General features: G+C 40.7%; 2 protein-coding genes and 1 pseudogene across 2 annotated transcripts; 2 read left to right on the top strand and 1 right to left on the bottom strand.

The window, feature by feature from the left end:
• Positions 1 to 319: 319 nt before the first annotated feature.
• Positions 320 to 7,145, bottom strand: LOC108956030 (annotated as a pseudogene).
• Positions 7,146 to 12,423: 5,278 nt separating this feature from the next.
• On the top strand, positions 12,424 to 22,499 carry LOC104454215 (endoplasmic reticulum metallopeptidase 1). The gene is made up of 13 exons (XM_039316764.1): positions 12,424 to 13,014; positions 14,176 to 14,414; positions 14,986 to 15,142; positions 15,591 to 15,668; positions 15,987 to 16,061; positions 16,142 to 16,261; positions 16,864 to 17,028; positions 17,141 to 17,663; positions 17,844 to 18,000; positions 18,377 to 18,486; positions 19,538 to 19,650; positions 20,731 to 21,082; positions 21,585 to 22,499. Exons 1-13 carry the CDS (start codon positions 12,592 to 12,594, stop codon positions 21,899 to 21,901), a joined length of 2,829 nt encoding a protein of 942 aa, XP_039172698.1. The 5' UTR covers positions 12,424 to 12,591; the 3' UTR covers positions 21,902 to 22,499.
• An 879-nt stretch (positions 22,500 to 23,378) lies between these two features.
• Positions 23,379 to 27,141, top strand: LOC104454216. Its single transcript, XM_010069003.3, has 3 exons — positions 23,379 to 23,688; positions 24,354 to 24,749; positions 26,648 to 27,141. The coding sequence occupies exons 2-3, from the start codon at positions 24,358 to 24,360 to the stop codon at positions 26,916 to 26,918; spliced, it is 663 nt and encodes a 220-aa protein (XP_010067305.2). The 5' UTR covers positions 23,379 to 23,688; positions 24,354 to 24,357; the 3' UTR covers positions 26,919 to 27,141.
• Positions 27,142 to 27,396: the final 255 nt, after the last annotated feature.

The raw sequence follows: 27,396 nt of genomic DNA, 5'->3' as shown, positions 1-27,396 counted from the left end.
ATGTTCGCTTCATTCGAAAATTTAGAGATGTTTGGATTGTCCAAACCATTCCCGACCCGCTAAAAGCTTGAAACTATTGAAAAATTGAGGACACGAGCTCGTGACTTGGTTGACTCTGAATTTCTTCGACATCTTCAAGAATTTATCTTTCAATTTCTTGACGCAAATCAAAGAGCAAGGATAGCTATGGTTCCTAAAATGTAGCATCAGGAACCAAAACGGTTCGTAGAGAACACATGTTTTTACAAACCCAATCAAACATTTTAACCCTGATGGGGACTGAAACAAGAAAAAGAGAGAAAGAGAGGGAATTGGGGAATTAAACGTGAGAATTGCTCCTGAAGGAACGGAGGGCTTTCGCAGCCGCACCTCTAAATATGGACTGGTGGTAGAGGGCCGCCAGCGCTGCACCAGCGACCGGTCCGACCAAGAATATTCACTGCAAATATGGGAAAACCCCCAAAAGGAAAAGGTTCTTACTTTCTTGAAGTCAAATTAATCACTTGAAATAGCAGTAAACGTAAGGTCGAGTACATCAAAAGAACGAAAAAAATGCCCTGGACTTAATCTCACAGTGTATATGTGTAGTTTAGTTGTCGTATAGTCGAGCCGAGATCCAAAGCCCTTTTCCCATACAAGGCTAGCCCATTTCTTTAATTTGATTAAAGTTTGGATGTTGAATTTCTTTAATTTGATTAAAGTTTGGATGTTGACCCCGAAATTTCACAATTATCGAGGGGTCGCCACGGTTATAGGATTGAATATGAGATTGTAATTACTTTAGCGACTCGGCTATTCTTGTGCGACCTTGTCGGCCAGGATTTTCCAGCCATGCTTGTTCAAAACAAGCGCGAGTGGCTCGGGCTTTCTTATGAGAGATCTTGTGCAAACCCGCTCATTTGGCGTTCAGCCCTAAGCAACCCATGATAGATTCTAAGAATATGATTGGTAACCATTCTATTATTGAGAATAATTTCTAATCAGAAATTATTCTATTTTATTATGTTTTCGGGAACAATTTCTAATCATTTGAAAATACTTAGTAATTTTCCAAAATTTCTATTCTCGGAATATAATTGTATTTAGCACATTCCTCAAAATTTTTAATTCAAACCATTTTCTTTTAATTTTTTAATAATTTTATCATCTTTTTCATTTTTTTCTTTTTTTTTTTTTTTCTTTTCTTTTCTTCTTCTTCAAGCTTTGGCTAGTTGCCAACCTTAGGATGATCGGCAACTAGCTAGACAAGGGCTGGCAACCTTGCTAACAATTGAGCAAGGCTTAGCCGATAGTCAAGCCTCACCAAGCCAAGCGAGGCTCGCTAGTGGCCGAGGGAGGCTCGGGCGAGGCTCACGGATGGCTAGTGGGTGAATGATAACTATTTTGGCTAGAAATTGATTTTTGGAAGAGAAATAGATTTTTCTATTTTTATTTCTAAAAGAGTTCTAAGCAAAAATAACCGTTTGATAACAATACAAAATTTCTATTCTAAAAATAGAAATTCGTTTGATAACAATACAAAAAAATTTCCTTTTGGACAGCGATCGATTAGCAATCGGTGGCGGCGACAACCAAAGCAACCAATAGACAAGTGATCAACGACAACGAGATGAAGGATCGGTTGACGAATGATGAGAATAATTTTATTTCTCATTTTGTTCAGAAATAGAGAAGTAGAAAATTTCTACTGATTTTTATTCCAAACCTATTTCGGAACAATAATCTATTTTAGAAATAGAAAAATGGAATAGGTTTATCAAACAGATTTCTATTCAAAAACAAGTCTTGAATATAAAATTTGTTTCTGGAACAGAAATAGGTGATTGTCATGCACCCCATAGGCGAGCCTTCGACGAGCTCACTGAACCTTACCCAACCAATTGCTGACGACTAGCGGCAATGGACGGCACCGGCCGTGGAAGAAGAAGAAGAGAGAAGGAAGAAAAACAAGAAATAAAAAAAATAAGAGAAAAAGAAAAAGAAATTTGGATTGGCTTGATTTTGGAATTGATCCCAAGAACAAAGAAACAATTTTTTTTTTATTCTTTGATTTTGTTCCAAATTGTTCCTGGAAACAAAAAAGTTACTAAACTAATTTTTATTTCAAATCTATTTCCGGAAATAAAAGAAATGAATCAATTATTATTTAGCAAGTTGCCAAATGCGTTTTAAATGTATGTGCTCTCTAAAGAGATATATGTGCATGGGTATAAGGGGATTATATAGGGCCTGCATGTTTTTGTTCTTTATTTTCGTTCTTGAACACTTTTTTTGTTTTAAAGTTCCCGGGAACAAAAAAAGAACAGAAACGCGTTTTGTTGCGTTTCTGTTTTTTTTGTTTTTTTGTTCTCGGAACAAAATAGGAACAAAAAAAAAGAAACAAAAATTTTTGTTTCGCCCTTGAGAAACACTTCTTGACGCCCGAAAGGAACAAAACGCTTCTCTTCTCTCTCTTTTTCTTTTCTTCTTCTTCTTTTCTTCTTTTTTTCTTTGGCCGGTCGCCGGCCTCGGCCATGGCCGGCGACCAGCCGTCGAGGGCCGGCGACGCCCTCGAGGGTCGGCGACCTTGCCGGAGCGTCGCCGGCGCGGGCGAGGCCGAGCCTCGCCGGATCGGGCGAGGCCGAGCTCGCCCGGCCAAGGCGAGGCCGAGCCTCGCCCAACCACGACGAGGCTCGGCCTCGCGGAGGCCGGGTGACCGGCCAAAAAAAGAAAAAATAAAAAAGAAAGGAAAAAATGAAAAATAAAATAAAAATGTTTAAAAAATTAAAAGAAATAAAAAAGAATAAAATTTACCAAACGTGTTTCTATTCATTTTTTATTCCCGGAACAAACGTTACCAAACGCGTTCTTTTGTTAAAAAATTATTCCCCGGAACAGAAACACTTTTTCTTTGTTTCTGTTCCCTAGAACAAAAAAAGAACAGAAACGTTACCATTCGCACCCATAATCGCCTGCTCATCCCAGGACTTTTTTTGGCCGAAGCTCCAAGCGAGGTTGATGCCGGTGCCAGTGATTGGAATGGTGGCCAAGTGGACCAAGAACACTGCCAATCCAATCGGAATTGGAACCAAAACCTATGAAAGATTTAACTCGGTGGAAAAACATCATATGCCAACCTAGTAGAGTTTTGTCCGAACATCATCGACCCTAATTCAAATGATAAGTTCCATTGCAAGTGGCAATGACGAAAGAACGCAAATTCATGTCCCTAGAGAATCAAAACGAACACATACATACTGGAACAAAGGAGTGTTTCGCTTTGGATTGGTGGCTGAGAACACAGTGTAAACCAAGACTAAAGTCCCGATGATCTCTACACCCAACCCAGCGCCGATGCTGTACCCAGGCATAAGCTCGTTGGCTCCACTGCCTTGCCAGTTGTAGTAAGAGTGCTGGAAGGACTTGACTAGACCCACACCACATATGGCTCTGAGGAACTGAGCCACCATGTACAGGATGGCTTGCACCAGAGAGACCTTACGGGCCAAGAGGAGCCTGAATGTCACTGCCGGGTTGATGTGGCCTCCTGCTCACAAGTAAAGAGAAGCTATTGAGACTCGCATGACCAAGTGAGTGAAAAAGAGCCGAACTATGAAAACTGTGACATGCATGTGTCACGGACCAATTGATTGGGATCGTGATCGCGTGGCGACTCGGGCAACTTTGGATCACCCAAGCCAAGCCTTGCTCGATCGAACGCCTACCCGCTCGCTTACCCGGATCGTTGAGAGAGAAAGTCTGAAAGGAAAGGAAAGTTTTGATATTTCTAAAATGGATTGGATGATTATAAATGAGGAATGACACCCATTATATAGTTGAGGGCCTCGGATTACATCCGTTGATCTATTTTTCATCCGACGGGCGAGATCGCACCGCCTCAACTAGTCAACTACCGTCTACCGACATAAATAACGGAACAGAAATCTAGAATATGACTCAATGACGATTTCGCCTGCCCTTGGAAGATTCGGGGAGAAGGCTCGGTGGAAATCCAAGTGAGAGCAGGAGGTCCACGGGTGAGTCGTGGTTGCCCCTTGGGAACCTCTTGGGTCGACTCTCTTTAGGCCCGTGACATTCTCCCCCACTCAATCAAGTGACGTCCTCGTCACTCTCAGCTTGATGGGCAGCCTTACGAGCTTTAGCACGAGCTCTCTTGTTCTTGTTTTGCTTCGCTCGGACGCTCATGAACGAAGGACCGCAACCTTCTATGATGAAGTTGGACTTGGTACGCGGCTCGGTCTTCGGCTTGGACAGAACACGTGGCGCGCACTCAACTTCGGGGAAGAGCACTTGGATGGGCATGGCGTGTGTTGGAGTAGGATCCAACTTGACCTTTGGCTTCACCTCGGACAGCTTGTTGATGCGCATCACGGCCTTCAAGCTCTTGTCGAGGCGTCAGATCGACGCGATGGTCTTGGTGTCGACCACCCCCTTGATCATGGGGATCATTACACTTTTGGTCGAGGATCATCATACACTTGGTCCTCATGTCGATCATGGCTTCCACGCTTTCAAAGAATTGCATGCCAAGAATGAGATCATAATCGTCAAGAGAGATTACCTTGAACGCTATTTTGCCCTTCCATCCGCCGATCTTGATGTCCACGTTGGGTGTTGCTCCTACGCCATGGAAGTCGCCCGAATTGATGGGCTTGTACAACTTCCCGGATGGTTCCACATGAAGTCCCAAGGCCTTTGCAACCTCAATCAACATGAACATATTGGATGCGTCGGTGTCGACCAAAGCATAAAGCGTTTAGCCACCCACTTCAACCTCCACAAAGAACGTGTCTGTGTTCGGTGCGATTCCTTCTTCTTTGGTCGGCGATTAGGCTTGGACCGAGTTGATCATCCTCACAGCTCCAATCTGGATCTGCCGCTTATCTTCTTTGGACTCCTCCTTTTCTTCCTCGATGGCAAGGAGGGCGTTGATTTGACCCTTCTTCGGGCATTTTTGGGTCCAATGTGGACCTTGGCAAATGAAGCAAGGAGAAGGCGGGGGTTGATCGAACCTACTTGTGTAGTCCATCGGTGGTCGACCCCTTTGGAAGGATGGCTTGGAAGTTCCTTCTCCCCATGTTTTGGCTCAGCCGCCTTGATCATGCGCGCCCCAGGGAGTGCTTCGTGCTTCATCCTCACAAGGTCGATCCGACCTTCAATCCCTTGGTCGACTCCTTGGTTCGGTCTTGGTGAGGTCGACAAGCGACTCGGCCACGGTTAGCGCTCGCGCAAGACTACTCACGTCCCGTCTCTTGAGCTCGAGAAGTGCCCATGGCTTCAAACCATCCATGAACGGTCCAAGAGCCTCCTCTTCGCTCAGGTTGCAAATCTGGAGTTTGAGCTCTGTGAACTCCTTCACATACTCTCGGATCGCACCTATTTGCTCAAGGCGATGGAGCTTGCTACGGGCTTCTTGCTGAGCGAACTCGGGGAAAAAGTAGTCCTAGAACTCTCTCACGAAGTCGTCCCATGTGCACACGGGATCGGCGCCGCGTCTAACCTCATCACACCTATTGCGCCACCAAAGCATTGCCGTATCAGACAGGAACATGGAAGCGGTTCGTATCTTGGTCGACTCCTCCTCGATCACTTGGACGCGCTCCTTCAACACATCGATCGATGCTTCGAGGGCTTCATCCTTGTCATGTAATGGCGCAGTAGCTTCGTTGAGGCCGGTCGTGAAGTCTTCATGGAGCGAACTCTCAACCTCCATGATCCGGTCTCGCACATCGTCAAGACCTTCCATGAGTTCGACCACGGCGCTCTGGACCTTCCCGATCTTCTCATCGAACGCAGCTACAACATCCATTGAGGCATCTCTCTTCTTTGCTTGGCCACGGGTCTCCTCGACTTGCATGGCCTCTCCATCCATGATAGCTTCTTGGCTCAACATTCCTTCGAACAGTTGGCGCTCCTTGGTCTCTCGAACGGATCTCTCTTTTGCTCTAATACCACTTGTCACAGACCGATCAATTAGGATCGTGACCACGTGGCGACTTGGGCAACTTTGGATCACCCAAGCCAAGCCTTGCTCGATCAAACGCCTACCAGCTCGCTTACCCAGATCGTTGAGAGAGAAAGTTAGAGAGAGGAGCTCTGAAAGGAAAGGAAAGCTTTGATATTTTTTAAATTGATTGGATGATTACAAATGAGGAAAGACACCCCTTTTATAGTTGAGGGCCTCGGATTACATCGTTGATCTACTTTTCATCCGACGGACGAGATCGCACCGCCTCAACTACCGATATAATGTCAACTACTATCTACCGACATAAATAGCGGAACAGAAATCTAGAATATGACTCAATGACGGTTTCGCCCGCCCTTGGAAGATTCGGGGAGAAGGCTCGGTGGAAATCTGAGTGAGAGCGGGAGGTCCACGGGTGAGTCGTGGTTGCCCCTTGGGAACCTCTTGGGTCGACTCTCTTTAGGCCCGTAACACATGCATGTCTGAGCACTTTATAAAGTAATGTGCAGTAAAGTTCAGTTCATGAAATCACGGCGTTATATGGAATTTTTCGAACATTTTTCACATCGTTTGATCTTGCTCATGTTTGTCGCAGTTTTAAGTCAAAACTTGCTAGAGATTCCAGCAGTGCAGTAAAGGAGGACGAAGATCATGCCGCCAAAGGCCTAGGCGATGCTGAGGATCCCGACCCTGCTGCAGGGCTTGGTCTCGGCCTGGCTGTTGCTGCCGATCACGGTCAGCACGGTCACGTGCAGGAACAGGAGTGTGGCCGTGAACCCCCGATCAGGGCCCTGTAGAACGACCACTTTGCCAGCTCTGCCGCGTCGATTAGCGGCGCCGGTGCTGGGTCGTGGTAGTCCTTGGCCCTGAATTGACCGCGCTCCTCCACCTCTCCCTTAGAGAGAGAGAGAGAGAGAGAGAGAGAGTAGATGCGAAGAGTGAGGAAGAGTCCTGTAGTTCTCTATGTGGGAGGAAAGCGTGAGGGTCGTGCGGTGCATATATGATGGTTTTTGACATGTAAGTGGTGCATATCCAAATATACAAGTAGTATTATGCGTTTCCACCAAAAAATATCTGGATTTATGCGTCAAATAAATGATCAAATTAATGTGTATAGAAAGTATTTGTTATAAATTTTATTCTTTTAGCGACGTGAATTGTGTTTACTCACTTCCATACCTGTATTTCATACACCAGTGTTTATTATTTTTATTTTTAAATTTTACGGACCTTATAGATGAACTCATAAATAAGTTTGATTGGAGAAGTTCCGTTCACTCGAAAAGCGAGATGTGGCACGAACATTTATTTACTTTGATGCCCCTTTGGACATGTTAGATAAGGCCCACTGCTGTGTTTGAAGCACGAGAGGAGAAAACAGAGAGAGAGAGAGAGCCACGGATTTAAAATCTTCCTTCCATCTTCCTTGTCATAAGATTTTCAAAATTTCTCCTAATCTCCGCCCCTATTTTCCTTTTGTGCTTTTCAAAGTGCGTTTGTTTGAGCTGTAGAATTTTCCGTCAATTAGCCTTATGAAATTTCATGTATTTGATTTGCTAAAAATGACCAATCGATAAAAAGTCATTTACGACAAAAAAAAAAAAAGAAGTTAAATATATAGCCTCCATTTGTTTCGCAAGAAATGTGAAATTTTTGAAGAATATTTTTCGGAAAATTATTTTCTAGAAAAATGATCATACTTTCTGGTATTTGACTAGAAAGAAAAATATCTTCAGTCGTTTTGAAAAGGAAATTGATTTTTTTTTAAGTGGAAATCAATTTTATTGCATAGTTGAGAGCAAATTATCATATTTTCTGGTATTTAATTGAGAGCTAAAATAAAAAGAAAAAAATCTTCAGTCATTTGAAAAGGAAATTGATTTTTTTCCAAGTAGAAATCAATTCTAGAGGAAACAAACGCAATCTTAAAGTTAGGAAAATCAACTCCTTAACCCGAAAAAGAAAAGATATTTTCTTCAAAAATGATGTTTTTTTTTTTTATCACGAAGTTCTTTTCAAAACAAATGCACCTTAAACACAATGAAATATTCATGGAATTTAATTATATCAACAAATGATTTGCTTGCAACATTATTTATTGTCTTTGTCAAGGAAAGAAGGGATAACGGCACAGATAATCTCTGAACTTTAATTTAATGTGCAGTGTCATTCCCCAACTTTTAATTTGCATAATGTGATCCCTGAAATTTGGCTTAATGTATTCAATATGGTTCATAAATTATATGAAGATGTTTAAAACTTTAGAGACCGTATCAATAGTGTATTATAGTTGAGAGACCATATTGAACAAATAAAAAATTTATAGATAACGTTGTATATTAGACCAAGATTTATGGAACAGGTTGAAAGATTAAAAGTTTGGAGATGATATTCGAGAACTATTTGTGTCATTTTTCTGGAGAATAAATATTATTATGGATTCCGTCTCTCCATGTGAAGGTAAGGGCAGATGTTACTTTCTTTTCACTAGATTAGATGGCCTTTATTTTTTTATTGAGTCATGTACTCTTTAATAGCACAAGGAGAGATTTCAAGTTCGTTTCTCAAAGCATACTCCCACGTCGTAGATGGGTCGGGCATACGTGCGTGGGTGCTTTGTGCGAGAATAAGAGGTCGACTATATGTACCGTATCGCGTCTATTTGATATACATTGCATAAAATGTGAAATTAAAAGACCGCTATCGATTCATTTTGAAGGTTAAGGCCCTGTTTGTTTGTGTTCTCTTCTTCTGATCATGAACACAATTTCTGTTTTTTTGTTCCGGAGATAAATAAATAAATAAAAGAAACGCGTTTGTTTGCGTTTTTGTTCAAAATCTATTTTTTTATTCCCGAGAACAAATTTGGAATAGAAACAAAACAAGAAAAACTTGTTTATTGTTTCTAAAACACTTCCGAAAAACAATTTTTCTCATTCTTATTTTTTTCCTCTTTATTTGGCCGGTCGCCGGCCTCGGCCATGGCCGGCAACCAGCCGTCGAGGGCTGGTGACCTCGCCAGAGTGTCGCCGGTGGCTGGGCGAGCTCGGCCTCGCCTGGGGCCAGTGAGCCTCGCCGTGGCCGGATGAGGCCACCGACCCTCATCAAAAAAAAAAGAAAAAAAGAAAAAGGAAAAATAAAATAAAAATATTTAAAAATTAAATATATATATATATATATATATATATATAGTTTACCAAACGTGTTTCTATTCTTTTTCTATTTCAGGAACAAATTTACCAAACGTGTTCTTCTGTTCAAAAATTGTTTTCCGGAATAGAAATAGTTTTTTCTATTTTTGTTTTCTAGAATAATTTTTTAACAGAAACGTTACCAAACACACCCTAAATTACTAAAAAATGATCATATGAAGATCCATAGCGTAGCAAGAAAGACCTCAGTTTACCGACATGATGTGCACCGGTCGAAAGTGGTCGAAAGAATGTAAAGACGCGTAACTTGTAGTCAAAGAAACCCCTTTATATACACGGATTAAAAGGAGTCCGATCGTTCTCATACATGTGCTTTTCAACTCAGAAATTCTAGCTGTCGTTATTGCCAGATCACGTGTATAGGCTCTTACTCTTGTGGTCAGTTTTTTTTTTTTTTTGGTCGACCTTGTGGTCAGTTTCATGAGGGAGAAAAAGCAGTTCCATATTCTCCAAATGGAAAGACCATCCATTTGCGGTCCGTGAAGTCTCAGTAGAACTGCACGATCTCTCTTTCATGGCAAAGTGAGGGCGACGGACAGATGCTCCAACTCCAAGACAAGCTACTTTCACCTGGGCGATCCTCCAAAAGTGAGGGAGAGAGAATAAAAAGGTAAAATCTGTATACAATTTAGGTCAAGAAGGTGTTACAGAAGTCCAATACCATCATCGGGGAAGATCATAGAAGAAAAGCCTAAGTCCAATCGATTCCGTCAACATGTCTACTTTACTCACATTCGCTAAGGGTGCGTTTGGTAACGTTTTTATTAAAAAATTGTTTTAGAGAACATAATTAGAAAAAACTATTTCTATTCCGGGGAACAATTTCTAAACAAAAAACCGCGTTTGATAACTGCACAAAATTTATGTTCCGGAATAGAATAAGTAATGTAAAACACGTTTGGTAAAGTTATATATATTTTTGTTTCTTTTAATTTTTCAATATTTTTATTTTATTTTTCCTTTTTTTCTTTTTTCTTTTTCCTCTCTTTGGCTAGTTGCTATCCACCGCTGTGGCTAGCGATCGGCTGGGCAAACATCCAGCGAGCTCGCCGGAGGCCAACCTAGCGAGGCCCGGCCTCGCGTCGGCTGGGGAGGCCAAGCCTCGTCGTGGCTACATGAGGCTCGACCTCGCCTGGGCTAAGCAAGGCTAAGCTCATCTATGGTTAGGCAAGCTCGGCCTCGCCGGATCTAGGCCCTTGCCGGATCTGGGCAAGCTCGAGCTCACCTAGCCAAGGCGAGGCCGAGCCTTGCCGGGGGTCGGCGATGTTCTGACGAGGTCACCGGCCCTCGACAACCGGTCCCTGGCCATGGCCGAGGCCCGCAACTAGCCAAAGAAAAAAGAAAAAGAAATAAGTTTTGTGTTTTTTTTTTTTGGTAAAGGAAATAAGTTTTGTGTTTTTGTTTTTTTGTTTCTTCAAAAAGTGTTCCAGGAATAAGAAACAAGTTTTTCTTGTTTCTTGTTTCTGTTCCCGCGAAACAAAAAATTCCAGGAACAAAAGCATAAACAAACGCGTTTCTATTCTTTTTTTATTTCTCAAAACAAAAGAACAGAAATTGTGTTCCGGGGAACAAAAAAAGAACACAAACAAACAGGTCCTAATTTTTTTTTTTTTTGGTGATCAACACATATTCGTTAAAAGAAATTTAAATAAGTGATTTATAAATCAATTATGACATATTGATTACTTTACCTTACATCATATTTGTGATATATTACTTTTTTAGCCTAAAAACTCACACACATACACATTAGTGTTTACCACCTCAATCAAACCTCAAAAAAAAAAAAAAAAAAAAAAATATCTGTGAGAAAGAAGGGGGCTAAAAATATGCCTTTTGTTTATAAAGTGACTTCCTATGATTTTAGCAGAATCACACGATCTCTCTTTTACAGTAAAGCAAGGGCAATAGACGATCCTCCAACTCGAAGATCAGCCGCTTTCACATGAAAGAATCTCCACAAATGAGGAAGAGAGAGAGAATAGAAAGTTACAATTTATATTCATCTTAGGCCGATAAGACATAACATAGGTTGGATATCATCATTGGATGAGATCATCGGAGAAAAGCTGAATTCACACTGACTCCATCAATATGTATAGCTCACTCAAATTCACTATAAAATTTAAACCGATGATTTATGGGCCAATTATAATGCATTAACTGCTTCATCTTACGTTACATCTACGATGCAATACTTTTTTTGCCTCTAGATACACATTAATATTTTGCCACCCCAATCCAACCTCAAAATTTTTATTCCTATGAGAGGGAGGATGGCTAAAGAGATCCCTCTATTTATGAAGTGATTTCTTTTGTTTTAGTAGAATCACGTGTTCTCCCTTTTACTAGCGAGGAAGACATCGATGCTCCCACTCGAAGACAAGCTACTTTCACATGAAAGCATCTTCACAAATGAGAGAGAGAATTTTTTTTTTTTGGTCAAGAAACAAGAGAGAGATGAACAAGTTAAAATTTGTATTCATCTTTAGGGTAAGAAGGCGTAAAGAAGTCCAATACTATCATCGGAGGAGATGATTGAAGAAAAGCTCAATTCCAATCGACTCCATTAATATTTCTAGTTCACTTACTTTCACTAAAAATATAAAACTGTGATTTATAGGCTAGTTATGATATATTAACTACTCCACCTAACATCACATCTGCAATACAATTCTTCTCTCATCTAAAACTTACACACATACGGATGGATAATAATAATAATAATAATAAAATAAATAAATAAATAAATAAACCTAAACTTATTGTATGAGAATGCCAATTCAATCTTAAACATTTTCATTTATCCAATTTAGTTTTAAACCATGTAACAATTTACCAATGTAATCCTTTTGGTAAATTTTGTTATTAAATTTTGGTTGGCAGCTGCTAACATGGAAGTTAGCAATTCTAAGTAGCACAATCAGTATTGATGTTGATAATTTTTGTAATTTTTGTATTTTTTTTTTTTTTTTTTTCCTTCTTTCTCCGCTAGGTGTCAAGGCATAATGTCAAAGTTCAGGAAAAGTAGTGTCATTTTCCCTAGTTTTTTCAATGCAAAAAGATATCGGGCCGAACTTGGTTCGGTTCGCTCATTCGGGCAGGTCCATCTATCCATCGATAATCGGTCGGCCCACTCTCCGCCAGAAGAAAGCAACGGGCCGGCCGATCGGCCCGGTCCGCCATCCAACGTGACGTTATCCCGACGCACATCCATCGGTCAAAGTCAACCCTCAATTTTTGCGCCACTCTTCGCTCAGCTCAAACCTCATCAAGCTCTGCAGCTCCCACGCTCGCCTGGCTGAATCCGATCAGCTCGTATCCGTAAGCTCTCGATCCCGATCCCGATCCCGATCCGATCCCGATCCCGATCCTCTCTTCTGTTGATGGTGAATATCCTCTCTTCTGTTGATGGTGAATCTCGCTTTTGACGGATTCAATTCCCAGTTTCCCACCGCATTCTGCTGCTGCTTTCGTTTGTTTACAGCCGAGCAAGATGCGACGGAGGCCGGAGAGCTCCTCCGCGACGGCCGGGCGGCCTCCCCGCGCCCGGAGGAGACGAGTGCGGGCGGGGACGCCGGCGGCGGCGGCGGCAGCCTTCGCGCGGTCAGCCCGCGGAGGTCGCCGTTCGTGTGCCTGGCGCTGTTCGGAGTGGTGACTTACTGTTCCTGGGAGGTCTACCGGTACCAGTTCGAGAGCTTGCCGGCGCCTCTCACCGCCGAGCAGGCCGGGAAGAGGGGGTTCTCGGAGGTGGAGGCGATGAAGCACGTGAAGGCGTTGACCGATGTAGGTCCTCATCCTGTCCGTTCGGATGCGCTCGATGAGGCGATTCAGGTTCTGCTCCTCTTTGGATGAATGCTCATGTTTTTTGAAATGTGCGCGCTGGTGCATGCTCTGTGATTGGCGGTTCTTGTTGACTAGTGCTGTGCTTCGTGTTGATTTTTGTGGGCGGTGAGTGGCGGTTACTGACTGAGGTTTAAGAAGCATGGACAGTTGATTTACTGCTGCAGTCGATAGGTGGATGTCTTGTGCATTGGCAGAGAGAACAGACATCCTGTTATAGTCAATAAAGGCAGAGCTTGAAGATTAAGTTGAAAATATACGCAAGTAAAAGTTCTTTTCATTCCATGACATGAAAACCTTCGATGTTTAATCATTTGAGTTGGTGATTACATGGTTAGACGTTAGTTAGTGATTACATTAGTGGGTGGGTGGGTGTCATCTTTAATCTAATTAATGTGATGATCAAACTCATTTAGCATTTGAGGTAGTCATGCGAAAGTTATAGAGCACAGCAGACAAGTGAAGGATTCCTACATCGAGACGTATGTCAATATTTAATCAATATTAAGCAGTATCATGGGGAGAACTGAAATAACTTTCGTGTAGGACCCAGGTAGACCTTCCAAAATTGATCGTCATTTCTAAATGAGAGGGAGGATGTTTTGTCTAAGATACACGAAAACTACTTGCGGGCCACCTCCCAATATGTAATTTGAGGAGAAAAACCCTATTGATATATAATGATTCCTTCTGCCCTGTTTCCCCTAGCATATAAGTTCTACGCAACTTGGGGGTGTTCTCTCATTTTATAATAATGCTTAGGGCCTCAATGTGAGTGTCTAGTTTTAAGGAAATTTCTATTATACCTGCAATCTTGACTCATCATGTACAAGCTTAAGGACCATAACTCAAAACACCACTTGACATTAAGACACTATCAGCCAATTTATTTTTCCTAGGGGGGTGGTGTGCAGGGCATGGCTAATGAGCTTTTCTCGCCTACTTTTATTTTTCCCTATTGAAGAGAGCATTAAGAAAGGATTAAGTATGCATTTCATGTATGTTTCATTTATTGATGAACACATATTGTTTACCCAGTGGAACTTTTAAGTATTTCCTAGTTTTGCCTATCCAAAAAATTGTCTGTCCATGGCACGCGAATACTTTATTGTAAAGCATCTGGAGTATGTTCTCACAAACATTCATCAATAGTATGTTCTGGAAGCATCAGAGAAGATTAAGAAAATAGCTCATTGGGAGGTAGATGTTCAAGTGGATGTCTTTCATGCGCAATCTGGCACAAATCGTCTGGTTGGTGGCTTGTTCAGGGGGAGAACACTTGTTTATTCAGATCTACATCACATTGTACTTAAAGTATCTCCAAAATATGTAGCAGAAGCTGGAGATAGCGCTATTCTGGTTTCTTCTCATATAGACACTGTTTTCTCTACGTAAGTTTACTTCCCTCTAAGTTTGTCTTTGATTTTTTATTTTTTTTTTAAAAGTGCACTTATATGCAATGTCACTGGGCATGTGCTTGCTTTTTCAGAGTTTCTATTAGGACCATGACATTGTCTATGGGTCATATAGCATAATATCTGCTTTAGGATCTGAAGTACTTCTGTTTTTCACCTCTGATGCATTCGAGATTTTCATCTTCTGCAACACTGTATTATCAGACAAAGAGGTGCATGTGTCTGTATTGAAAAGTTTTATAAGTAATGCTTCATCAGAGAGATGAGCTACATAACATATTCTAGTGGCTGGGTAAAAGAACCAGTGTTGGATTATATTGTTGTCCCTGGAAAAGAAGATAACAACTACTAGGTTTGACCCTTTCCAATAATCTAGATGTGCCCACAGTATCTTTTTACTCAACATCTAACTTGCTTTACTTTAGATACTATTGCTTGCATAACTTATAATTTACTATCACTTCAGTTTGGTGTTGACTGACACCACATTTTGGCTGGTCTCCCTTGTAATATCCTTATATATCACTGATTGTTTTCTGTTTTACAGAGAAGGTGCTGGTGATTGCAGTTCATGCGTAGCTGTTATGCTTGAACTTGCACGAGCAGTTTCTCAGTGGGCTCATGGTTTTAAGAGTTCTGTTATATTTTTGTTCAACACAGGGGAGGAGGAAGGTCTTAATGGTGCTCACAGCTTTATAACTCAGGTTAGAAGCATCTTTAATATCTCCATCTCTGCACATCTTTGTTGAACAAAGAAGGTCTTTATGGTGCTCACCATTGGCTTCATGAATGTGCAAAAGATTCAGTCTCAGTATGGAGATGTCATTAGTTTCCCATTCACTGCACATCTTTCAAAACTTTTTGCAGAAAAGAAGGGCAAACTTATTCCTTGAGCACATGCTTCTCTAACTTGAAAATTGCTATCTATTCCATAACAATTCGTACTCATGGTATAAAAGACGGAACCAATTATTGCTGCCATCAACCTCATCCACAGTTGTGTTCAAGAATATGCTTGGTTGTTTCTCTTTCTTGCACTTTTTCAAAGCAATTATATAGCACTTTTGCTGTTTTATCACTTCTGCATGGTTGAGCTGTATTATGGTTGGGCATGCTTCTTTTTGTGGACTAATGACGAATCTATCATCCCAGCATCCATGGAGTAAATCCATTCATCTGGCAGTAGATTTGGAGGCAATGGGTATTGGAGGGAAGTCGAGTATATTTCAGGTGAAGTCATCTTAGTTATTGTGCACCTTCTGTTTGGTTTGAATTGCCCGTATAGCATGATTTCCAGTGTTGGACAGAAGCGAGCATTAGACATAGCTGATAGCAGAACCTCGTGTCTTTTTCCTATTAAATTTCCAATATTGGCACTCAGTAATTAAGTGCATTTTTCTGGTTGAATAGTAAGATTAATATATCTAATGACAATATGCTTCCACTGAATATTGATACTCCTCTAGATTTCACCGAAATCTAATGGCTCTTCTGCATTTTATCTGTGCTTAACTTTTTTTCACCTTGTTTTGGCACTTCAAATTTTAGGCTGGTCCTAATCCATGGGCAATAGAGAACTTTGCTTCAGCTGCTAAATACCCATCTGGCCATGTCATAGCTCAGGTTTGTCATTTTTGCCCTTACCATTTCTCTAGGCTGCTTTCTTGACTATATAAGCTCAAGAGTGTATTTTCGTATCACAGGATCTCTTTGCTTCTGGAGCTATAAAATCTGCAACTGATTTCCAAGTGTACAAGGAGGTTGCTGGTCTTTCCGGGCTTGACTTTGCATATACTGATAACAGTGCAGTATATCACACTAAGGTTTAATTTTTATTACTGTACTTTTACCATTCCATTGAATCCTCCAACTGACTTCATCTACATGGATGGTGGTGCATGAAACTTTATGTGTTATAATCGATCAAGCAATTTTATAACAACTAAATTCAGAATGCATTTCCATTACCGCTCTAGAGGAAAAAGGAAAAAAGTAAGAAAAAAGAAGGTATCTTACACTATTTCATTTATTTAACCTATAAATTCTGTCTGAGTAAGATCTTTGATTATTGTGGATTGATCGTAGACAAAAAAGCTTTTACCATCTGGCATTCTGGAGTTGATTGTTGCATGATAGCATGTTTGTATGGGATATTTTTGTGCATTCTCGATCATATAGTTGCAGAGGATTGTGAGTATTCAACAGCATTTAAGCCAATTAATGGGCTTCTACAGAGAGGGTGCTTACTTCTTGCATTACTAAATTTAGATTTTTGAAGATGAAATTAATTTATATCCAAGTTTTGTATGGAACAGAATGTAGATACCCTTTTGTTCATCTCTTGGTGATGCTCGGTTAAACTTGGGATAGGAACAAGATTTTCATCTATGCTTTTATTTCCACTGAAGGAGCTCTCTTTATGCAGAATGACAAGCTAGAGCTTTTGAAATCAGGATCTCTCCAACATCTTGGAGAAAACATGCTTGCTTTTCTGCTTCAAATTGCTTCATCTCCAGATCTGTCTGGAGTCCAGGGGACGAAAGATGAAGGCATTTCCGCATCCAGCTCTGCTATTTATTTTGATATATTAGTATGTTATACTTTCTGTCTTAATCTATCTGTGTCTATCCTATGATTGTGTTGGGCAGTTTGCATTTTAGATGGTGTCCTGCCATGTTACTGACATGGGTTTCCAACTACAGGGGATGTATATGGTATTATACCATCAAGGATTTGCAAATATGCTTCATAATTCGGTGGCACTGCAGTCACTGTTGATATGGTCTACATCATTACTTATGGGTGGTTACCCTGCAGCAGTCTCACTCGTCCTGTCATGTCTGAGTATTATTTTGATGTGGATATTTTCTCTGAGTTTCTCACTTCTCTCTGCTTTCATTCTACCCTTGCTCTCTACATCGCCAGTTCCCTATGTTGCTAGTCCATGGTTGGTGATTGGGTTATTTGCTGCACCTGCTCTTCTAGGGGCTCTCACTGGTCAACATTTAGGTTTTCTAATCCTTCAAATGTACTTGTCAAATGAGTATTCAAAGAGGGAGCAATTATCACCTCTTACTCAATCTACTTTGATCAAGTTAGAAGCTGAAAGATGGCTATATAAAGCGGGTTCTGTGCAGTGGCTCATTCTTCTGGTGATCGGTAATTATTACCGAATTGGTTCATCTTATTTGGCTCTTGTTTGGCTAGTGCCACCAGCATTTTCATGTAAGTATGCAATATATTTGGAGATGGATTTTTTTTTAGCATAAAGTAAAAGGAAGTCTGATTGTAAGCTGACATATGCAGAAGAATATTCTTGCTTTTCCTAGTCTTGAAAAATGAATATTTGATGCTAGTGATATCATTTATCTTTGCTTATAAGTAATTTTCTATCCGGCACTACAGATGGTTTCCTTGAAGCGACTTTGACCCCTGCTCGGTTTCCAAAGCCTCTCAAACTTGCAACCCTTCTCTTTGGCTTGTCTGTGCCCATTGTGGTTTCTGCTGGTGTATTCATCCGATTGGTTGGCACAATAATTGGAATGGCTGTTCGATTTGACCAGTAATTATTTACCTTAATCTGATTAATTAATAGTCGTTGTTACTTTCAAGTGGTCATTTGCATGAAGCTACTATGATATCATCTGAATCCCTTTGCTCTCTCCTACATACCCTTAAATTCAGAAGCCCAATTGCTATTTCAATATGTTTGTTTATGTATTAAGACCGTTCATTGAGAATAACTACTCCATGTCTTCATTGAAGAAGTTCTAACTATGGAATTCCTGAATATTGGGCTTGATCCCAACAAGATACTTTGTTGCCATGGTGAAATAGAATTATGCTGTCAAAAGTTTCAGTCTATTTGCTTGACCAGTTTACTTGAATTGAAGTTCAGGAAATAGTCATGAGGGCTAACTTGTTGTATTTGTGTGCAGAAACCCTGGCGATACTCCTGAGTGGATGGTAAATGTTATCGTTGCTGTATTTATCGCTCTTGTTATATCCCTGACAATGGTGTATCTCCTCTCATATGTCCATCTTTCAGGTATATGCCCATGGCCACTCAGTTCTGGTTTTTGTTTAATATGGCCATTCAGTGCACCCACATTAGCTTCATTTTGGTAGGTGTAAAATGAGACCATAAAATAAGACTCTTCTAGTGGTAATGATGCTTGGCTTATTATTAGCACTAGTCATGGTTTCATTTATGTTGAGGTCCATGGGAGCCTATTTCTTTGTAGGAAATGGAATGGGCTATGTAGAAGCACAAATGAAGGATTTCTTCTTATAAGTTGAATCAACCTATTTATTCAGTGAATGCATATAGCAATATTGTCTTTCCCTGAATTACTTGTATTTCCTTCATCAAGTACTTGAGTATGAATCAAAGTCTCACATCTGCAAGTGCGGCTTTTGAACAAACACAGAAGATGCATGCAACATGCACTTCCAAAGAGACATGCATGAGCTCCCACAAAAGGAACCCACACAATACAGCAGATGAAGTAGGAATAATAGTTGAAAAGGCTTTGCTTGGTGCATCCATCCTAGACTTTCACTGCCTAGGGGAAGATATTGTCTGGGTAACTAATGCAATTTTAGCTTCATACTGATTTGAAGGACGGATAAATGAAGACTGTTGACTTTGGAGTTTTCTCCACTGACACAAGATCTAATCCTAGAGGAAGTTGAGGAAATTGATATAATCAGAAATTGGTGCGTATTGAATAGCATTCACTTAGATATTAGGAGCCCGTGGAGGATCTAGGAGTCTCTTATTAGCAAATATGTGAAAGTTAGATTGTTCAAGCATCAAGGGAGATCGTAGAAGTCATCAGTTATATGTTTTTAATCTACAAATATTGTTTTTATTTGGTTCTTTTTTTCGTCTTGGCTCTTGCCATATTATGGGCAAGAATGCAAAGTTTTCTTCTTTTGGTCTGAGGCAAGTTTCAGAGTTAACCAGGTTGCCTTTTGATCTCATCATCCTGCAGTTTGATAAACAGCTGATTAGTTCTTTATCAATAAATTTATTTATTTTCTGCATCATTGGTTTCTCTGGAACAAATTTTATATATTTGAAGTACACTTTGCAGGTGCAAAGAAATTGATTGTCTTGGCAGCATTGGCTCTTTTTGGTCTCTCCCTCGCTGCTGTACTATCTGGTGTAGCCCCACCATTTACAGAAGACACAGCCAGAGCTGTAAATGTATGATCTACCTTTCATCTATGGGTTAACCAGAATGGGAAATTATTAATTTCTATTTTTGCACTGCCAGTTCAATTTCATTTAGTTGTTGAACTTGCTTAAGGTCGAATTGCATTTTAAAATACCTAGGCATGGCTATACTTAAAGACAAAATATGGATTTTACTTTTAGTGTCCGTCCGAGGTACTTCCAAAAATCATGTCAACTCTCAAAGGATGATCCCAGTAAAATGGGTTTCTGTTGGTTCTGTCGAGGGCATCACCCTTTTGGTTATAATATCACTATCAATTAATGCTCTTGCATCTACAAAATTACTTCATCAGGTTCGGGGTTATATGACAAAATAAATGTGCTTAAATAAGTGGCAAACCACATAAGGTTTTGACCATAATATTTTGCGAGCAAATTACAAATAGAGATTTTAAATGACTATTTGTCTTCTGCAACACATTTTGCAGCTCAGAACCGTATAACCTGTTCAACATAAACTGCCATTTCATGTGGCCCCATAGTCATTTGATGAGATCTCTCAATTTGATTCACCACTTTGCTTCTGAGAGACTATTTTGATGTTCATAATTCCCAACAGTGTTGTTCACCTTCTCTTGCCATTGAGTTTTCCATTTCAGTTGTTCTGTTCATTTATTGGAAATATATCGATCAACCCACGTTATGGTATCCTGTAGTAATTCCAGAGTTAGAGAGAGCCTCTTTCATGGGAGCACATTACAATCGGGGGTGTTTGATTCAATTAGGATGAAATTCCAGCATAGAATGTAAAAATGAGCTTTATGTTGATTATACTAATTTCAGTTTCTCTTATAACTTTACAAGCACAATTGTTGGGGAGAAGGAAACATGCCATTTCCCTGTAGCATAGTAATAAAGACATGTAATTCCATATTGTACCTTATTTTTGTTCAGTTTGTTGATAGTAAGGTGAGGAATGAGCCATAGGAATATCCATTAGATTTGTCGGTGTGAACAATATTAGATAACTGGCAACTTTGCGACTGTTCTGATAGATGAAAGATAACTGTGTACAGCATTAAAGCAACTCAGCTGATTGATTTTTCACAGGTTGTGCACATAGTGGATGCAACCACAAGCAAGCAAGAGCAGCCCGACTCTTATGTGTCTTTTTTCTCTACCACTCCTGGAAAATTGACGAAAGAGGTTGAGCAGATTGGAGGTGGTTTCACATGTGGTAGAGATAAGATTGTAGATCTTGTTACTCTTTCGGTCAAATATGGCTGTTGGTCCTATGATGATACCGAAGGTGGCTGGAGTAAAACAGATATACCAACACTGGCTGTTATAAAAGATGACAAGGGGGACAAAAGAATTACAGAGGTCTTGTTGGACACAAAGAGCTCAACAAGGTGGGTTCTTGCGGTCAATGCTGAATACATAGAGGACTTCAAATTGGAAGGTATGAATAATTATATACCCTTCCGTTCTTGTCAGCTGGAATTTTGATTGGTATCAGTTGGCAAATTCAGATTATATCTCCAGATAGTCAAATTATTGTTTGATCCAATTAGATGAGATGGCAAAAGATGATGAATGACAAAAAAGATCTTGCTTCTTGGCAACCAAGGCTCCTTGTCAGATCTCATTTTCTATTAGTGCATTAACGAAAATATAGTTTTGAGTCTTTTGACCATCCGAATGACCCACTAGAATCAATCTCAACATGGTTCTCTAGGGTAATGTTTTTGGTTGGTCAAATAAAGTTTTTTTGCCACAGTGGTTGGTCTTACTGGCAGCATTGTTGGTGTCAAGTGAGTTATTCACCATGGGATGACAAATATTGATTCTTTAAAATTTTCGTTATTAGCAATCGACCTCATGTTATGGGTAATTTTTGCCAAAATTCTGCTTATTTTTGCCACTATGGTTCAAAACATTGGACGTCTTGCTGTTGAGTGTAGGAAATTCTGAAGAGCTGATCCCATTGGATGACAAGAGCAGTGTGGATGGATGGCATGTTATTCAGTTTTCTGGAGGGAAAAAATCACCGACGAGGTTTGATATGACTCTTGTCTGGGCCAATTCTACGCAAATTGCTCATGGCGAAGGTAGCCAGAAGAATCAGCAGCCACTTCTCAAATTAAGAACAGACATGGATAGGTTGACGCCGAAAGCTGAAAAGGTTCTGATGAAGCTTCCTTCATGGTGTTCCCTGTTTGGGAAATCCACATCTCCTCAGACACTGGCCTTTCTAAGAGATCTCCCTGTTGAATTTTAGGCACGAGAACGATCTGAAGCATGAAATGTATGTGATTCAAGATTGCACAGGAAATATTCCTCTGCTCATGGAATTGTAGGAACGGTCGTTTTGTTTTAACAGGCTCCATAGTTCATGTATCATAATGCAATCACAGAAAGCGAAAGCAGTTACAGAAGTTATTTTCTTGTACAACAAACAGAAGATTGCCATTGTCGTGCCATGAACGGAACACAAGACCCAAGTACTGCAGAAACATGTACAGCTACGTCATCATCGAGTTAAGGAAGTGTGAAGAGCAACGTGGTTGAAGAGGACTATCAACTTTTCTTATGGTCGCACACGTACTCTTTTATTTCCGTGTTTGGTAAAACTGACTGCTAAGGCTTTGGTTATATTAGTTTAATCGCTCGATCGAGGGTGCTTTGGTGTTGATTCTGAGTCTTTTGAAAGTGTTCCATGAATGCTTAGAGATGTCAATTTCCAAACATAGATTCTAAACATAGACTGAGGATAGCAATGGTTGTAATTTTGCTCAGGTGACATTAAGTAGATACAAATTATTAATCCACGGTGGACTATGGTGGATCAATCAAGACGATTCCATTTTGCCCTCGAAGTTGTCGATCATTTTGTTAGTGGAGACTCTTGTTTCTTGGTTGGTCCCAACTACAAGCATTACTCAAGATCATCAAATGCCAGCCGAACAAACTGCCCGCCCTCTGAAGTGAATGCTGCTCGGAACCGGAAACTTGGGGGTGCTGGAATATAACTTGGTTTGCTTATTAGTAGCATGGCATGCCGATGCATGCGAAGGGAAACGCCATTCTCATTTCGAAATCACTAATCTTGTGGCCAAACGGGCAGAAAACAAGTTTACTATTCAAGAATATATCCACAAGCAGCAATATTTGTTAGAGGGGAAAAAAAACAAAACTTTGAAACGTAACGTAATTAAAATGAATTTTTGCTAAAGTAACGATATGTTTTTACTTTTTTGGTAACCGAGAAACTGTCGGAGACTCCCTTATAGGGTCACACCCCCCTCCGATGCCTAGTGGCACTGTCGGACATCTTACGGGATCACACTATCCTCTGAACCGTCGGACGTCGTCTCAAACCACTATTTAGACGTACACCCCAGGGGAGTCGTCGCAAGCCACTATTTAAACATACACCTTAGGAGAGACTAGCACAGGACCTACCACCATGACTTCCTACTTAAGACGTGTATTAACAATGCAAGAATTCGAACTTTCGAACCAAATAATGAAGGAGAAAACGCCTAATTAACGCAGCTGTCCACTTGTGAGTAAAGTAACGATATGTTATAAGTCACAAACTTAAAAAAAAAAATAATAATAAAAAAATTTAAACTTCATGATAATTTTTAATTAATTAAATTTTATTTATTTATATATTTCTCAGAGTAAGTAGTGAATCTCACCGTCGCTCAAAGAATATTACGTGAGCAAATGTCATTGGCTTATTCTGCTGGCAGGCGGTACACCCGTTGAAACACCGGCAGAGACTGCGTCTTGTCTCTTTCTCTCTGTCTCTCCCTATCTCTCCGCCGGGCTCACCAGGGAAGAGAATCGCGAGTATCTTTTCCTTGACAGAGAATCTGGGTGCGGGGAGAGAGTGGGTGGTGTGAGATCTTGTCCGAGAAATGCGGTCAATACCGTTGGGAACCGCCGTGTGCCCAGCTCTCCACCAAAGCAGGAGCACCCACCTGAATTTCAAGAAACTCTCTCGCTTCCCTTCGCCTCGGTCCCCTCCTGCGCTCGACGACCTCCCCTCTAGACCCAGTACTTCCTCTTTGCCTCTGGACTTGCTTCGGCTCTTCCCCGCTCATAAAGATTTGATTTTGAGTTTGATTGGATGTGGGTTTGTGTAGTTGGCCTGTATCGCCCTTTCTCTTCTTTTCTTTCTTTGTGTCTGGTGAATTCTTCGCGCACGGTTTTGGTTCTTGAGATGCTTGGTTGCTGGGAATTTAGAAATTGGGAATTTGATATTGGTTCGCATGTGGGATTGGTCTCCTGACCCGGAGAACTATGATGTTATGTTTTGAATTACTCCGAGGCGACTCCTTCCTTGTGGCCATGAACTACAAAACTGGTCGCTGTTTAGTGCTTCAAACTACTCATGGGTGATGGGTGTTTCTTCTGGGGTGATTTGGTTGCATTCTGCACTCTCTTTGCTTTGATCAGAAAATAGATTATTTTACTTTAAATCACTTTATTCATGGTCTTGCCTTTTTTTTTTTTTGGTGGGTTTTTTTTTTTTTTTGGGGGGGAAGGAGGAGAGGGAGGGCGGATTACTGGAGCTTCAGTTGTTTTCTCCTTGCATATAGGAAGGGATTTGGGGGAGCCAAATGTGACATTTTTAAGCCAAACACTGTGGTAAGCATGCATGTGCAGTGGGAATTGTTTGAGAAAGAGTTCCTTATGGACGCTTCTCATTCTAAGCGCAGGACTATGCAGAGCCAGCCAAGTGGTGGATTTATTTCCGACAGTCTCTCCCGAGATTGTTGTCCGGGAGGCCCGGTTAGAGGACTGCTGGGAGGTAGCCGAGACTCACTGCAGTTCTTTTTCCCTGAATACTCGTTCCCTCTGGATTTTGTCTTGAGGATCGACAGGCTGGTGGGAATGCTCGCTGGATTCTCAATACCAAACGGTTGCCGGCGAGTATGCCTTGTCGCTGTCGTTGGCAGCTCAGGTGGTGAAAGCTTGTTATTTGGGAGTGAAGACATCAGAATAGGTGGTTTTGATGGAAGATTTAGTATCAATAAGGGCTATGTTACTGGTATATTGACAGTGGACACTGTTGCTGACTTTCTACCAAGAAAGGGACCGCTTAGGCAGAGAAGGTACGAAATCTGTTAACGAAATTATAGCATTTGTATTTTTCAGCAGTCGAGTATTCTTTTTCCGAATCTCAGTCCTCGTGAATAGAAAATTCAGGGTGATAATCTTGATCCCAGTTTCTGGCATAATCAGCTAGTCTATCATCTATTAAGATTGTTTTTTTCCCCTCGTAATAAGAAAATTCTTGAGGAATATATTGCTTGATTTGATTTGCTGTGAGCACTTGACACGAGTCATACTATAACTGTTTACATAAAATTGAATAGGCTGTAAGCTCCTTTACCTTATGAATGAACCGAAGTTGCATTACCAAATAGGCCAAAGGCAAAGAAATAAATAACATGTTTTGGAGGTAGAACTACAAGGTAGATGTCCAGCTTCCTCCTAGTAGGGTCTAGAGAGATCCAAATTTCTTCTATTGGTGGAGGGAGACACTTATATATAAAAAGCATATGAATGACTTTATCAAATGATATGGGATATTATCAACACCCCATCTCACTTATAGCAGGAGGGGAACCGAGCTTTACTAACTGGAGTACCACGTGGCATTTAACTAACAGGAGTGGAACCTAGATTTGCTACCATCTGGAAAAGTCCAATCGAATAACTTAAGCTGCCAAGTGGAAGGAGGTCATATGCATATAAAGTGCATATAAATCTCTTTGTCAAGTGATGTGGATATTTTCAACATCTATAATCCCTCTTTTGACTAGCTATAAAGGTTTTGCGGCTTCACATGAAACCATAAGTAGTTTATGACTCTCCTTTTGGGGATTCCTATGTCAACTCTATGTTATAAGCATATGGTATCTTCCTGGTAATCAGGGAGCCTGATGAATTTTGCATGGATAAATGGTGTGAAGAGTGTCTATAATATATCTTCTTTTCCTCCTTTCAAAGCAACCTGATGTCTTGAGATAACATGTCACGTCACATAGTACCATACTGCAACTATGACCAGGCGAAAGAGAACTAAACTCTTCAACTGTTATAACTGTGTGTTATTATATCAATCGAAACTTTGTACTTCTTCTCGAGCATTGAGAAAGGCATTACCTGAAAGTTATTTCTAGGAGCGACTAATTAAAGCCTTCCCCATGACTATCCGTGACTGCTGATTGGGAACCTTCTGGTCGTATTGCGAGGTAAAATTCTGTCTTGCTTAGAAACATGAAGCTTACCTGCTAGTGTGCTGATTAGAGGTAGGAAAGTGAAGTTGCTCTAACTTATTCAAAGGGGAAATAATACATTCATAGTCTAGTTTTAGATGAGAAGTGAGAAGTTTCTCCATTCTGTGTCTTATGTGGCATTGGCCTTTGCTGTTACTTTGATAATCATGCTCATCGAGTGTATGCACACGCGAGCACTTATTCTGCGATAGGGATGGAAGAGGCTGGGTCTGTTTAGGGCATTTGCTTCCACCTAATACTTATGTAAGGATCATACTCTGACTATGAACAGTTTATCATGAACAGTTTATCATATCTTATTGGAGATGCTACCTGACATTCTTTGGGGTTGATATGGGGTGACAGAAAAAAGGACTATGCTGCTGTATCGTTATTTAGTTCAAAGCTGGAATGGATATCATCACATATACCTTTGTGGGAAGCAACTTTGTTGTTGTCGGTGCAGTCATCATCATTGTTAATGTTGGCAGCAGCAGTGGTGTTGGAGCGATATCTATGTTTGCTAGAACAAATTTTCTTTTCTTCTTTCTTTTCGAAATTTGCTGGCCATTTTTCTCTACTAGAGTGAATTCTCTTTACACAGCTTTATAAATAAACCTTGCACTTTCGTGCCTATTCAAAGTCAACATTTAGAGGCTTGCAGCTTTAGCATCATTTGTATGATGAGATTATTTCGTTCAATTACCTTGACCCTCTTGCCATTCCAGGACTGGAATTGCATACATATCCAACGTTGCAGTTCGCGAGAAATACCGGCGAAAGGGGATAGCTAAAAGGCTCATAGCCAAAGCCGAGGCTCAAGCGCGTGGCTGGGGATGCCGAGCCATTTCATTGCACTGCGACTTGAACAACCCGGGGGCGTTGAAGCTGTACAAAGGCCAGGGCTTTAGATGCATCAAGGTCCCGGAAGGAGCGAATTGGCCTCAGCCCAAGACGACTCCAGACATCAAATTTAACTTGATGATGAAGCTTCTCTAGAGCCCGGCCTCCCCCTATAGACATTCTTGAGAGCAATATTAGGAAGAAGAGAAGGAGAAATGTAAATTAGGAGTGGCCTTGCTTATTTGTAAATATGTAAAGAATGAGACTTATGGAACAGCTGCAGATGTTGCTGCACGACATAGCTGATACTCATAAGTCATTTTAGAACCATCATTGTTTGTATGATAAAATGTCTGAAGCTTTTGTGATTGACCAATTTTGTGAAAGATGTCCCTTCTATCAAACGCGGGCTTTGAGCGCAAAGCTCTTCAAAGCAGGAATAAAATCTCAAGCCTGCTCTCCTCCATCTTCGTTAAGAGGTCTCGAGTTCGATTCCTATCTTTTCTAACGACTAAATGGACAGCATGATACTCGCACTTCATCATTCAAAAGATGAGGATTTCTAGCATTTCAATGTGATTTAAGGTTCTGTTTATTTTGCAAAATATGAAAGACTCAGAAAATATTTTCTTAA

The sequence above is a fragment of the Eucalyptus grandis genome, chromosome 7, assembly GCF_016545825.1.
Source record: "Eucalyptus grandis isolate ANBG69807.140 chromosome 7, ASM1654582v1, whole genome shotgun sequence".
In the NCBI taxonomy this organism is placed as follows: Eukaryota; Viridiplantae; Streptophyta; class Magnoliopsida; order Myrtales; family Myrtaceae; genus Eucalyptus; species Eucalyptus grandis.
This window is presented reverse-complemented; position numbering and strand designations above follow the sequence as displayed.